Source organism: Oncorhynchus tshawytscha, linkage group LG16, assembly GCF_018296145.1.
Source record: "Oncorhynchus tshawytscha isolate Ot180627B linkage group LG16, Otsh_v2.0, whole genome shotgun sequence".
Classification (NCBI taxonomy): domain Eukaryota; kingdom Metazoa; phylum Chordata; class Actinopteri; order Salmoniformes; family Salmonidae; genus Oncorhynchus; species Oncorhynchus tshawytscha.
This window is the reverse complement of record NC_056444.1, coordinates 73,670,531-73,685,525: the sequence shown is the minus strand read 5'-3', so window position 1 is coordinate 73,685,525 and position 14,995 is coordinate 73,670,531. Positions and strand designations below refer to the sequence as shown.

Below are 14,995 nucleotides of genomic sequence, written 5' to 3'. Positions count from 1 at the left end.
GGCTATGAAAAGCCAACTGACATTTACTCCTGAGGTGCTGAACTGTTGCACCCTCGACAACTACTGTGATTATTATTATTTGACCATGCTGGTCATTTATGAACATTTGAACATCTTGGCCATGTTCTGTTATAATCGCCACCTGGCACAGCCAGAAGAGGACTGGCCACCCCTCATAGCCTGGTTCCTCTCTAGGTTTCTTCCTAGGTGTTGGCCTTTCTAGGGAGTTTTTTCTAGCCACAGTGCTTCTACACCTGCATTGCTTGCTGTTTGGGGTTTTAGGCTGGGTTTCTGTACAGCACTTTGATATATCAGCTGATGTAAGAAGGGCTATATAAATCAATTTGATTTACCAAATAACCTGTTAAATGGGCAATTCTAAATTGGGATTGGGACCCATCATTAAAATCGATCTACTGATAAGATTAAACATTGACACCGTCTGCAACACATTTTGACCATGATGACAGTGTCTCACAGGAGATGTTTAACAAGGTCCCTAGAAGCGATCTATAACCTTTCCCTACTCTCATGCTGTGCAGCTTCTCACTCTTCCTCATGGACCTGTGGCAGGCAGCCCTGTGGCAGGTGATCTCCCCTGTCAATGTATCTTTGTTAGATACTGTGTAGAAGACATGAATAACAATTATTTTAAGCTAGCAAATATAGCTAGCAAGCATAACTTAACCAAGCTAACGAAAATATACACATTCTCAGGTAGATTGTCAAACTTACGTCATTTTACGAAGTAACTAGCTAGCTACAGTTAATAGTTAAATTAGCTAGCTAATGATTGTAGCTAGCTAACGTTATATCACTGACTTGGTACTCACCTTCATAGTTGTCTATGTAGCTTCCTATATACATATTGAACCCCTTTTCATTCTTGCTAGCTGGAGTCTCGGAGGCTGATGTAACAATTCGATGTACATCATTAATATTAATTTGAGGCAAATCCTGAAGACACCTAGTAAAAAACTGCGACATAGTGGTAGTAACGTTGTAATCGTCGATAACAACTAGACTGACCGGAAATTGCCAAACGGATAGGAAGTGTGTTTAGAACGTTCGATCATGGAATGTGCATAAGGGCTATTGAATAACATAGATTTCTACATTTATTTTGCAGCGCACGAGACGCGAGCGGTGTAGTCAGGGTGAGGAGACAGCATAAATGTATGCACGATGCGCATGTGCACAGCCGGTTTGGGTTCGGTGTATGTGGCAGTGTGGGTAGAATGAGCGAGCTTGCCTGGCAGCCAGTGCACAAAACACGTGAGAAAATGAAACTGTCGTCTGCCTGGAAATGTATTCGTAAAACCAATACATTTCTAATATTTTTCAGATTAACATATTTTATCATTTTCTATTCTCTCATTTTAATTCAACTTGAGAAAATGTCTGATTTAAGGTATTCTATTACTTGAATTTCAGAGTGCCAAATCCAAGTACTTTAAGAACCTCAAGCACTTTGTGCGAACCCTGTACATTGACAAAAGTTAAATTCATAAAGTTACTGGTCCCCTCCCATGTCAAACTCTTGGATTCAGGAGGCGGGTTTATTAAGATAGGGTGTTCCACCCTAACACTCATTTTAATACACCAACGGTAACGTAATATTCCCTTACTGAATTTAAATAAGTACCGCCTTGTAACCAATCAGAGAAGGCATGTTTGCAGAGGGGCGTGGTTAATATAGCTATACTGCGGGAGTTGTCATGTCATTGCTGCTGTGAACCACATCACGAGATACCAAATGGGAGATGTATAATAAAATGCAATTTAAAATGTGGTTCGAGTTCTTTTATGCATCATCAGATTTTCTTGAAAATGTATTTAACTGCATCTAAGTTTCTTGACATTGGCGTTTCAAAGAGCTGTCAGTCAAGGCAAGCACAAGAATATAAACTCCCCGCCCACTCAGGGTCATGGCTAGTTACCAAAGCCACAAAGTCATAAACCCTTGCTATTTCTACAAATTCTATTCAAACGTGATTTTAAACCTAATCTTAACTACACTGCTAACCTTAGGCCTAACCATAAATTAAGGTAGTTAGCAATGAGGAAAATGTTTTACTTAAATTGAGCATTTCTATCCGTAACATTTTTTTAAAATGGCTGCTATGTTTGTACCTCAAAGTGCTATTTTACATGGGAATCAGAATGACTGTTCGGGACCTTAATGAGGATCCTGCATAAACCCAATCACGTGCAACATGGAACTGGTCCGCCTCTTTTTTTTAGCCGAAAATTCAGCGAACTGTAGCTTTTTTGTTATCTTGCTAGCCAGCTAGCTTTAGTAGCCATGTTTGTTTAGCGTTCGTTAGCCTCGATGTAGCAAAATAGTTATTTATTCGCTGTCAATGTACAGTTGCTCTCTGATGTAACCAAAATATGTAATGGACAAGAAAAGTAATTTTAAAAAGCATTTTGGTTGATACAACGAGGAGTTTACCGTGTCGTTACCTAAGCAGTTATCGAAGGCAACTGCGCCTTTTCCCCCCCGCACACCCTGAGTTGAGAAGATACCCGCCCCATTTGAGTTTTGATTGGTGTAGACTTGTGGGTGTGACATACACGATTGTTTGAAAGACCTCTCTGTCAAATTAGAGAACCCACATCTGAGCAAGCGGAGATATTTAATGCATCTAGCCTAAGAACAACCCACCACACCCCCTCGGACCATATTGCCTAAATATACAAAACATTAGGAACGTATTCCTAATATTGAGTTGCACCCCCCTCAGTGTAATGTCTGTAAAAACCAAGTTTGTTGCAGGATAAGATACACAAGAACATTTAGAAAGGGGTTTTTCTTCAAACATTTATTGACATGGGATTATATCAAACACATTTAAAAAAAATAACCGTGTTCACAACAAAACAATGCAGACTTTTAGATACATTTTAAACAAAAGATAGCCCAAACATTCCTATTCCAGACCTGAGTTTGTGGTACCACGACAACATTAACAAGATGTGACAATAGGTACAAACTGATACAACTTTTGGAAAATTTTATGAAGTAGATGAGTAGAAGTGACTTTGCACTTGGTTGCATGTCTTCCTTCTATTTTCATATCAGTGTTATTTTGTAGTCATTCATGTTCAACAAGCATTCACACAAGACAGACTGCATACAGTTATCCATGTATCAGTCCCAGTCGATCCTTAACTAAATATAGTACGATAGTGTGTCTTATCTTATAATACAAAACACAGAATGGAAGCATAATGCTCTTGGTAATACAAAATACAATTTCCTCAGTTTTAACAATAAAAAATCTGTTTGATTACAATCTTGCTGGGATAGAGATTCAGTGCATTTTAAAGTATATCCATGTGTTTCTCTTCATATATCATCATAAAGGCTTACCTGAGTGACAAGAATCAATGGTTGGGCTCAAGTACTGTAGAAACTGAGCAGACTGTAGAAACAGTAGAACCGTACACCTGTTCCCTTAATGCATCAGTTAAAGTACTAGAAAACAGCTCCCATAATGTCAACTCGTTCCATTATATACAAAACCAATCAATAGCAAAATACCACATCAAATCAGTATGCCACAGCTGTGTTACATGATTTCTAGCTGCATTGTTACAGTCCATTGGCAGCTTATAGATTGGTTGGTTGTTAAGCAACAAAAGCGATGTGTGCACAACTATGGGGCAAAACAGACAGTGTTGGCTTAAATTGTTGACATGTAAACTATATTTAGTCTCCAATGTTTATTGAAAACATAAATACATTTGCACAATGAGCACTTGTCTCTCAAATACATTGTTACAGTTGTTGGTTAGCTAGCTTGTGAAGTTTAGCCATATTAGCAAAGATGTGACATCAGTCAAAACACCTAAAAACAAGACATGGTATCAAGAACAAGAAAACTAACTGAAATGAGCAGCCTCTTATATTGGTTCTAGCCATCTGGCCATCCAGAATCACAACACACAGACGTCTGCCCCATTCAAACATGTGCATCGTTTTTGTGACGTTGTCAGCTAACCCATCCATTGGACAAAGAGAGTTCTGTTAAACGGTCTGAAACATGTCAGAGCTAAGTTCAAGCCCATTTCCTCTATCATACAATTTTAAACATGATTTAAGGAGAAAGACTATACCAGTTTGTTCATAAGCATGACAAACAGCAAGTCTGGAACATGAAGGGAAAGATTATCTTAATTGAACAGGTCATTCTCACTGAAATTAAATGTAGACAGTGATGGTTGACACAGTGGTACCGGAGATGTTATGTTAAAACCTCTAAAAAGTCCCTCAGTTGAGCATGTGTGATCGCCACAAGCAACCACATGGTGTGATTGCCACAAGCAACCATATGGTGTGGCATGAAACCAGAAAAACAAATGATCTAAATAATATAGACAAATGATTATGCACCTTATCAAAATCTCACAAAAATACAATTTCAGTTGCATTCAAAATGTACGAGTGAAGACATCAGTTATCGTTAAAACAGTAGTGGAAGCAACACTATGAATTCTGTTCAAAGCACTAAGACAAAAATCAGTCCATTATCAAAATGTGTAGGAATATGTAGATAAGTACTGTAGTATAAACTCTGTACGTTAGTGTAATTATTTGAGTATTATGACTAACATTTTACAACCATTTAAAACAATGACTGCAACACATTCAAATCTAGAAACTAAAATACAAGCCTTAAGGAAAATAAAAAAATATATTTTTTAAAGTCAACTTCATATTTGTCATGTCCAGCATCCACCCAAAATCAACATGTGAAAATGGCACATTTATGTTTAGTAAAAACATTTAATTTAAAAGAGAGGAAGATAAGTTTTCCTAATATGCACCATTGGATTTAAACCAAATACGGGTTGGCATTGCATTCTCATTGGAAACTTATATTACTCTATTTTTACCACAAAAAAATGCACAATTTTCACATGTTGATGTGGTGCTAGGGATGAATATGAAGTAGAAAAACTGAAATGTTCCTTTTAAATTTCAAGTATTTTTTGCAACTTTTAACTAAATGTGAAAATATTATGTCCACTAAAGTCATTTTACATAATTAATATATAAAGTGTTGCAAATAATGCAGAGGGGAAAAATGTACTATAATAGACAAAATGGGGGAGGGGGTCTAATTCAGTGACTACTTTTTAAACAAAAACATTTCAAACGATGGCTTTGAAGACATGCATTCTCAAATAGACTTGTGTAAGGAGCACTCAACGATCATTCAGTTCAACAGGACACAGCAGAAAGCGCAGGGGAGGCAGTTGGCAAAATGTTCTAATTGCATTCAACACTAATAATAAATACTACATTTAAAAACATTCTGAAAAATACTAATTGTTAGCGAGACATACACAATTTAAGAAGTGAAGCAGACAAGTTTGTTTCTTCTACTGTGCATTCAAAATTACTTAAACAGCCATGTTTAAAGTATCAGGTCCAGTCATTCCATGAAATTGGATTTGAGTTCATATCACAATACAAAAATGAATAACATCAAAAATAGTATTTACATTTTTTTTTATAAATAAATTAATTTTGTTTTCTTTCACATCTGTTATTGCCCCACAGATGTATTGGATATGATGATGTAACAAGGGAGAAACTTCTGTACATGCATCACTGATAAGTATGTATTGGAAGTACATTTCTTTGCTGTCAAGTTGAAAACCACAACATGATTCCTTCAAACACATAAAGGGACCCAAAGTCACAGTGCAAATGTCTTATGGAAGGATGTGGAGGCGTCTACAGATACTGTCAGTAATTCACCCCTTCATCAGGGATCATTTGGGTAAAGGGGGTAGCGGGGGTGGAGGTTCAGCAGGCAGGGGTGGCGGTCGAGAGCCCCCCCTCGACCCTCCACTGTATCTGTACTCCCCGTACTGAGACCGGTAGTCAAACATGGGAGGCTGAGCAGGTTGGACCCCCTGAGCACTCAGTAAAGAGTTCAGCATCTCAAATGTGTCCTGGTACTCATTTGACTGGCTTCCCCCGCCTGCATTGTGTCCGTTAGTGTCAGTCTTGTCCCCCTTGGAGTGAGAGAAGTTTCCCTGGTGGAGGGAGGGGAGACCCAGGGATGGGAGGATCTCAGCAGTTTGCGCCCCCAGGGAGTGTGCACTGGAGGCAGCTAACAGAGCAGGTAGCTGGTAGGCTGAGTTCCTGGAGGACTTAGAGACTTTGGAGGGGTGGGATCCCTGGGACTCAGTGGAGTGTGTCCTCTTTCGAGAAGCAGAGGAAGAGCTCATTCTAGATGAGTCACTGGGGGTCTTTTTGCTACCACTTCCTCCTACAGCTCCAGCAGCACTGGCTGAGTGTTTATGTGACGAGGACGAAGAGACGGAAGCACCGCTCAAAGACGATGATGAATGATGGTGATGGTGGTGATGGTGGTGGTGGGAGCGATCTCGATGCTTGCCCTCCCTACTCTTGCCCCCCTCCTCTCCCGAGCCTGCACTGCGTACTTTCTCAGGCACCCGGATTCTCACTTTGATGTCCTGTTCTCCTCCAGCTCCTCTGTTGCCTCCTCCACTGTGCCCCCCTCCTCCCCCAGTCCCCAGAGGGAGGCGCATCTTCAGGGAGCTGCGCTCGCCCCTCTCCTTTTCCAGGGGGATCTTGAGGATGATGGGCGAGGGGCTGCTGAGGTCAGAGGAGGCTAAGCTGGAATGGTGGGAGCTGGACTGCGGTTGATCATGGTGGTACTTCTCCTTCCTCTGATGTTGGCCTATCAGAGCTTGGGCTGCCGAGGCATACTCCCTCTTCACGCTGGCCTCCATGTTCTCCAGCTTCCTCTTCTGAGCAGCCAGGACATCAGCGTGCTTGGCCCGGTACTCACTCAGTGACACCTTGGCTGGGGCGTGTAGCTCAACGTGGTTGGGCTGGTCGGAGCCACTGCCCAGGGTCGACTTGAGCTCCAGTAGTATGGGAGCCATGGATGAAGAGGAAGGGTTGGAGAGGCTGGCCAGCGTGGTTTCCGAGGACGACATGGAGATCATGCTCATCATACAATCTGTCTGGTCCCCGTCCTCTGGCCCCTTAGACTTCCCTCCCTTCACTGTCTGACCTGCCGCCTGGGACAAGAGACCATTGCGTTAAGGAACAGTATAAGGAAATACCCTGAATGAAATGGAGCTATGAGAATTTAAAATCAGTGCAAGTATGTTACAAACTACAACTTACTTTCCAGTTGCGAATGCGTTTTAATCGGCTTGGTGTCTTCTCCAAGATCTGTAGGAAGTCGTGAGTGAGTTCTGTGGGTAACAAAGTATTACAAGGGGCTCTGCAATTCACTTCCTTACAATATAACCAACATCTGCAGTACATCTCAAAGCAAGTGGCTCAGCTGACAGCCATGAGTTCTTTATCACGTTACATCATCATATCCAACTAAATGAAATTCCAACATACCATCCAGCAGCTCAAGGGTGACAGTATTGTCCACATACTCCCACCAGTGCTTGCCGTCTGTGGAGACAGGGATCTCCCAGTTGGACCACTTGCAAGCCAGGTGGATGCAGACGCAGGCCACTATGGGTGGGCTGTACTGCAGGCAGAATGTGGTCAGGTGTAGGCTACACAGCAGGTTGGGTCCCAGATCAACAATCCAAAGGGGGGGGGGGAGAAGAAGAAACCGATTCAGTTCCAGAATACGATGAAAAAGGACTGTGCATCTCATCAATGGGTGGTGATTTCATTCTAATACAGGTCATAAGAACATCTCCTTTTTCAATTTAGACAATGTTGCATTGCATTTGTATTGAATTGACAAATGTAAAGCTCAAAGTTGAACACAGAGTGAACAGCATACCTGTTGGTAGCCATGAAGTATGAGGTCTGGGCCAAATCCTTACTCGCTGGGACAACAACACGAGAAACAAGAAAATACAATTAAAACCTGCTGCGTTCAAAATAATGCCATTAAATACATGCAATAAAAACACTCATAATACATTTAAATAGGTAAGAACCATTTATGTTATTTGTAAAAGTACTAGGGTTCTCAAACTTCACCAGTAGCCTAGAAAGGGGGGTTGTTGATTCTTACCTCTGACGAGCTGGGTGCACTTGACAACATGAGTATGTGGGTGGTCAATGGTGATTTCAAAAGCTGTAATGAAGGGGGTAGAGTGGAGACAAAAGGTTTCATGAGCAACAGAATTTCTAAGAACACTCTAGAATCTTCTATCCTGATTTATGGGAACCTGAGGGTGTTAAGTCAAAATAGCTTCAGCTCAATAGTTACTGAATTTTCAGTATTCTCACTGTGCGTTAAAATAATTCCCTGAAAACCAAAGTCTTATGAAACTACAGTAAATAGTGAATGAATGCACTGCTTTAGATCTTCAGATGACAGGCCCTGTATAAGACAAATGTAAATGAGTGAGTTGAGAATTAAAGGTTTAGCATTAACATTTAAGCCAGTCATTGAGACAAGGGTTATAGGTGGTGAATGGGCATTTTACTGTGCCATCCAAATTCTATCAATACTGTACTAAATTCATTATCTCTAATGTGATTACAACCAACATATCTTCCATCACAACAATTACGTCACTCAAAAGAATGGCTTAAAGTCAAGAGGTAAAGGTAAAAGAAAGTGCTGCGCTGTAAAGTTAATGAAAACAGCGGGGAACCGAAAATGCAAGACAGTACTGATAAAGTGAGCATGGAAGACTAGATGTGACCTTCCAATGGAATGGGCTGCTACTCAAAGACTGCTGTAGGCAAGAACAAAGAGGTTAATATTATCATTAGGCAAGCATCACATCTCTCTATTTTGGGATGAAATCAAAGACCCCATTCATTTGTCCATCCCAACTTACCCAGGGTCTGGAGTATAATGCTCTCAAGAATGACCAGGTCTTGGGCTTGTTGCAGGTAAGCCTGAGGTTGAGAGGACAGGCAGGAGACAGGCATTACTCACTAGGAGGCATTCTCTCACCCCTCATGTCTCACTCACACCTCTTGCTTTCCCTTTACGCAGTCTTACCTTCAAGGAGGTACAACTGCCTCAGAACACCCAATTTCTTACTTTGTAATAACAATTTAAGCACTTAAAGGAGCATGATGGTAAAGGTAAGATTGAGAAAAAGGAAAACCCCAAAGCGCAGGATAGCTTTAAAATTTCTACAGATCAAAGCAGTGATTATGGATCAGGGGTTGGATCCGGTTAAGGGAACAGAACCGAAAACAATGGCATTTAAGGAACGGAAACAGGAACCTTTAAATACATGAAATGTATTTTAAAATGATCCACTGTTCCAGAACAAAACCATTATTTTAAAAGCATGGGAACCGGTTAATAACACTATTTTATGTTCCAGGCACTTTTTTCCTAGTCCCAAAAAAAAGTCCATGCAACGCCCTCACTCGGTCACTCAAACTTATTCCAGTGTCTGTTTGCAACCTAAAAATCTTTGCCTGTGCCGGTTACCTGCCCTTCCCCCTCTGAAGCATAGGCTACGGTACTGACGTTAGAAGCATTATTCAGAAGATAGGGAGATAGATTTGTAATTGGCTAGAGAAGAATGGATACATTTTTTTCAATGCTAGTTAAGGATACTATAGGCCTAGTTACCTTGATGGATTGGGATAGGGGGCAGCATTGGGAAGTTTGGATGAAAAGCATGCCCAGAGTACTGCCTGTTACTCAGGCCCAGAAGCTAGAATATGCATATAATTAGTAGATTTGGATAGAAAACACTAAAGTTTCCAAAACTGTTAAAATAATGTCTGAGTATAACACAACTCACATGGCAGGCGAAAACCTGAGAACAATCCAACCAGGAAGTGGGAATTCTGAGGTTTGTAGTTTTCAAGTGAATGCCTATCGAATATCCAGTGTCTGTGCGGTCAGATTGCACTTCCTAAAGCTTTCAGTAGATGTCAACAGTCTTTAGAAGTTGTTTCAGGCTTCTATTGTTTAAGGGGAGAGAATAAGACCACTCAAAGCAAGTGGCTCAGCTGAAAGCCATGAGTTGTTTATCACGCGACGTTCTTCCCTTTCCTTTCTAATGAAAACAGTATTGTCCGGTTGAAACAATGAATATTTATGATAAAAACACCAAGGATTGATTAGAAACATTGTTTGACATGTTTCTACAAACTTTAAATGGAACTTATGACTTTTCGTCTGGACTTTGTGCATTTGGATTACTGAACTAAATGCGAACAAAAATTAGGTATTTCTGTAATTTGATGTGGCTCTCTGCAATTTCACCGGATGTTTGTTTGAGACGACGCATTTCTGAACATAACGCGTCAATTTCAAATGAGGGTTTTGGACATAAAGATGAACTTTATCGAACAAAACAAACATTTGTGTAACATGGAGTCCTGGGAGTGCCACTAGATGAAGATCAAAGGTTAGTGATTAATTTTAACGCTATTTCTCACTTTTGTGACACCTCTCCTTGGCTGGAAAATTTTTGTTTTTTTTGTGGCTAGGCTCTGTCCTAACAATCATATGGTGTGGTTCGCCGTAAAGTCTTTTTGAAATCAGACACTGTTTGGATTAACAAGAAGTTTCTTTAAAATGGTGTATAATACTTGTATGTTTGAGGAATGTTAATCAGATTTGTTTGAATTTGGCGCCCTGTAATTTCACTGGCTGTAGGCCAGGTGTTCCGCTAGCAGAACCCCCTTACCAGAAAGGTTAACCTCAGGGATAGGGGCCAGTATTTTCACATCCGGATGAAAAGTGTGCACAAAGTAAACTGCCTGCTACTCAGGCCCAGAAGCTAGGATATGCATATTATTAGTAGATTTGGATAGAAAACACTCTGAAGTTTGTAAAACTGTTTGAATAATGTCTGAGTATAACAGAACTGATTTGGCCCGAAACCCCGAGCACAATCCACCCAGGGAAATGTTTTTTTGAGGTCAATCTGTTTTCCATTAGTTTTCTATGGTAAGCCCTTTTTAATAGGAATCTAGTTGCAGTTCCTATGGCTTCCACTAAGATGTCAAGTCTTTATAAATTGGTTGTTTTTCTTTTGAGAAATTAAGAAGTAGCCCTGTTCTTTCCATGTGTCACTCCAGGTGGACTCTAGTCTTTTGGTGCGCGCTTCACTTTGTTTTCATCTGGTATTGAACACAGTTTATTCTGTGTTAAATTTTATAGATTATTTACGTTTTACGATACCTAAATTTGGATTAGGAACGTTGTTTGAAATGTTTCGACCAAGTTTACAGGTAACTTATTAGATACTTGGGCGAGTTGGAACCGGTGTATTTTCTGAATCAAGTGTGCCAAATGAATGGACATTTTGGGGGTATAAAGAAGGAATTTATCAAACAAAATGACAATTTGTGATGTTTCTAGGACATTTGAGTGCCAACATATTCAAAGGTAAGGCATGAATTATATAGTTATTTCTGAGTTGTGTGTCACACCTGGCTGGTTGAAATGTCCAAAGCATGGTCTGCTTTCGCCATAAAGCCTTTTTGAAATCTGACACTGCGTCTTGGTTAACAAGAAGTTAAGCTTTATTTTGATGTATTATACATGTATGTTTTGTTAATTTCTATTATGAGTATTTCTGTTTTTGAATTTGGAGCGCTGCAATATCACTGGATGTTGACAAATCAATCCCGTTACCGGGATCTGAGCAGGAAGGGATCACATAGAAGTTAAGTATTACTCTGTGGACCTAATTCAGATTATGCACAACAAGATGCCCAGCACGTCAAGCCTCCTCCACTCCCGCAAAATTTCAGTTGCATTTGCATCATAGGCTACACTTGTCTGTCCATCATGCATGTAAAGAACTAGCTTGCCTGCTCAATCTGCACTGATTGGTGAAGAAATTGAATGAGAAAAGTTTTTAAAAATTGATTTCACAGATTAAAAAAGGAACAGAAAGGTATTATATAAACCAGCACTTTTTGTGGGGTTCAAACCAGTCAAAAAAAAAAGTCAGTTCAGAAGAAAATAATTTTGGTTCCAACCCGTTATGGACAGAACTGTTTACAGATCTCCCCGTCTGAAAGGAAGATGGTGAGTGTGTGGAGAATATCAACACCCTCTTTCACAACCTGTGAAAGAGAATGCATTGGAGCTATGTCTTTGTCACAAAAGATATCAAGACCACTTCAAATGTTATCAAGAACTTTAAAGTCAAGTTGCATTAAATGTTATTGCTCCGTTTCTTGCCAGAACTTGTATCAAATAAAGCAATATCTAAATCATTTTTTAAAATGGTTTCATAGAACACCAACAGCCTGCAAGCGGAGAAATCCATGTCAAACAGTTATGATGCAACTACCATCATGCATATTGACACAAAAGTACATACTTTGGGTCTTTAAAAATACCAAAAAAGATAGAGAACACTGGATCTACACTCAATCAGTTTGTGGTCAGAGGATCACACTGCAAGTGTCATAGCGAGTTTGAAGTGGAGTGGTCAGACCATGGACACTTACATCACTGCGGACGTCTGGTGAAGGGTCCTGAGGGTTGAGGCATGCATGGGTCACCTTGATAACATGCTCCAACTTGCGGGGCTGTTCCTCAACCTTTGCAGCCAGGAACAGTGTCGCTGGAGCAATGACCTACAGGTAAACAAACAAAAAAAATAGTACATTTTGATCAAAACTGGTGTCTTGTTAGTGCTACACATTATGCATTTCACAAAAGATTTAATTAACTTCACAAGTCACAATTGTGCAAGGGAGGCTCAGCGTGCAAAAGTACTTACATTTCTGTGGAACCTGGTGAAGGACTGGATCATGTAGAATCGGTGCATATACACAATAGCAGTATTAATTGTTAGCTGGGACCTGATGCATAAGGGTTAAGGATTATAACATGATATCTCTGAGATTTAACTCAAAGTAAATTTTGAGAAATTACAGAAATGTTATGTAACAGCAGCTACCAACTTATTTTCAACTAAACTAGCTAGTTGTGGGTGTAGCTAAGTGATCTGCTGTAACTACTCCTAATGTTGACTGGTGGTACATAGTAGGACATAACTGGCTAGCTAGAACAACATACTAGCTGGCTAGAACAGCATTCTCAACCTGATCTCAGAGTTTGTATGTAAATCCGAGTCAATCCATTTAGCATGTTACATTTGGTATGTTTGGGTGAGGTAAAACGCAAATGTCTAGCAACCCAAAGGTTGCGAGTTCGAATCTCATCACGGACAACTTCAGCATTTTAGCTAATTAGCAACTTTAACTACTTTTTATGTTAGGTTAAAGGGCTATGGGAAGGGTTAGCTAACTCCTAAACGTAACCCTAACCTAGCTAACATTAGTGAGATAGCTAAGCCACATAGCTAGAATTCGTAACATATTGTACGTTTAGCTAAGAATTGTATTTAGTAACATATACAAAATGGATGCACATTAACAAATTAATACATACCATACGAAATGTAACATATCATACTAAATTATGATTATTGGCTTTAGTAACAGAATAATACGAAATGCTCTGAGACCAGTTTGGCATTCTGGGTCAGTTTGTTGTAGTTAAGGAAGTAATTAATAAGTGGCCACGAAGAAGGCAATGACATGGTATCAGAAATAAGAAACTAACAAGCTTTAATACACCGGGGAATTTTTATCACATTGCAGCATTGGACCTCTCACCAATACCATTTATATGTCGTAAACGCCAGTTAACGTTCGCTTGCCCCAGGATGTTTTTAGCCTACTCGCTAGCTAGCTAGCCACTCGTAATAACAGACTGCCAGCTTAGCTCCCATAACAGCGCCACATATCTTTGATTTCACCCTAACACTATGGCCAACAAAACCAATGCTTTTATCAAAATATAAGAACGTGTTTAATACACCTGAACCCCGTTTATAATAAGTAAGTCAAATGGCCCCTGCTCGGCTTTTGTTCTCCACAGGAAGCTTATGCCTAGGCCGCAGAGGCCTACACACAACGTTAGCTAACTGTCTAGGCTAACTATCTAGTTGTGCTAATAGAACGCAATTCCCTGGCACTCGCGAGTCACAGCAGCAAGTCTGGGCTGCTTGTTACAAATAGCTATTAACTACGCCAGTCTGTACACACCACAGATGAATAAATAGGCTAACATGAATACAGTATCCATATAAGATAGCAACTAGCCATGCCGCCAAACCGGCATCAATCTCTATAGCTAGCCGTTAGCAGGCACAAATCGTCCCCGGCCCGACAAAAGATACACATTGAGTCGCTGTCCCATGTCCTGTAGAAGGTTCGCGGCTTGCTGTCTGTAGGATAATTCCTTGTCTGGATCAAGCCCCACACGACGAGAAGGGCTATTCTCGATCTGTTCTCGGGTGAAGTACCATTTGTTGTTTGTTCCAGAAGGAGAAGGGAACGAAGCCGCCATTACTGAGAAGGACAATTTTTTAGACTCGTGGTACGTCACAGGAACTGACGTCAATGATGTGGATGGCGTAAATATGCCATGTGTCCCTAAACATAATTTCTAACATCTGTGGCAAATAAACGAAACCTCTCTGGTATCCATGGCCTGACAGAAAAGTAAATGCGAAGGGCCTACAATCAGCAGACAATGGTGAGTTAATCTATAACATATTCCTGGTTTGGACGTGGGATGCAGAATATCGCCTCGTCTGGGGACTGTTTTTGGATTATTGCAGGTGTGGTGTAGTCTGGTCGCTTTTACAGTCGCGGAATAATCACCCTTCGGTAGTGGATAATTCAGCCTACCAATTGAGGAGGAGCTGTGAACGTCAGACGACCATGTCCCCTATGAAGAACTCCGGGGCTGTGTGAGAATGTAGATGAACTTCAAAGGGACTCTCGCAGGTGGAATCTGAAAATCCAAGGTGTAAAAGAGGTAGAGGGAGAGGATATATATTAGAGAAATAGTCATTAATATCCTGGGAAAAGTGGCACCATGCATCAAAGACAGGCTAAGAGACGTGATTGATTTGGGAAACGAAGATCTGATGGACCCCTCGCAATATCATATTGCGCTTAACTATGCGCCATTACAGGGACATCATATGGAAAATGGCC

The 14,995-nt window shown here is 40.5% G+C and overlaps 1 protein-coding gene across 2 annotated transcripts; it reads right to left on the bottom strand.

The window, feature by feature from the left end:
* Positions 1-2,806: 2,806 nt before the first annotated feature.
* Positions 2,807-14,995, bottom strand: LOC112216331 (cyclin-T1). 2 transcript variants are annotated; one of them, XM_024376238.2, is made up of 9 exons: positions 14,170-14,995; positions 12,703-12,784; positions 12,428-12,556; positions 8,824-8,884; positions 8,046-8,108; positions 7,809-7,854; positions 7,409-7,572; positions 7,181-7,251; positions 2,807-7,071 (listed from the first exon to the last, which is right to left on the bottom strand). In XM_024376238.2, the coding sequence occupies exons 1-9, from the start codon at positions 14,337-14,339 to the stop codon at positions 5,788-5,790; spliced, it is 2,070 nt and encodes a 689-aa protein (XP_024232006.1). In that variant the 5' UTR covers positions 14,340-14,995; the 3' UTR covers positions 2,807-5,787. The 2 variants fall into 2 exon arrangements, with proteins under 2 accessions (XP_024232006.1, XP_024232005.1); XM_024376237.2 differs by having other exon boundaries at positions 7,809-7,863; positions 14,170-14,403.

Coding starts and splice junctions, on each gene's coding strand:
- LOC112216331 (XM_024376237.2), bottom strand. CDS start 14,339: ATGGCGGCTTCGTTCCCTTCTCCTTCTGGAACAAACAACAAATGGTAC. Junction 7,864..8,045: donor GTGCACCCAGCTCGTCAGAG/GTAAGAATCAAC, acceptor TTTCTCGTGTTG/TTGTCCCAGCGAGTAAGGAT. Junction 7,573..7,808: donor TACTTCATGGCTACCAACAG/GTATGCTGTTCA, acceptor CCTGCTGTGTAG/CCTACACCTGACCACATTCT.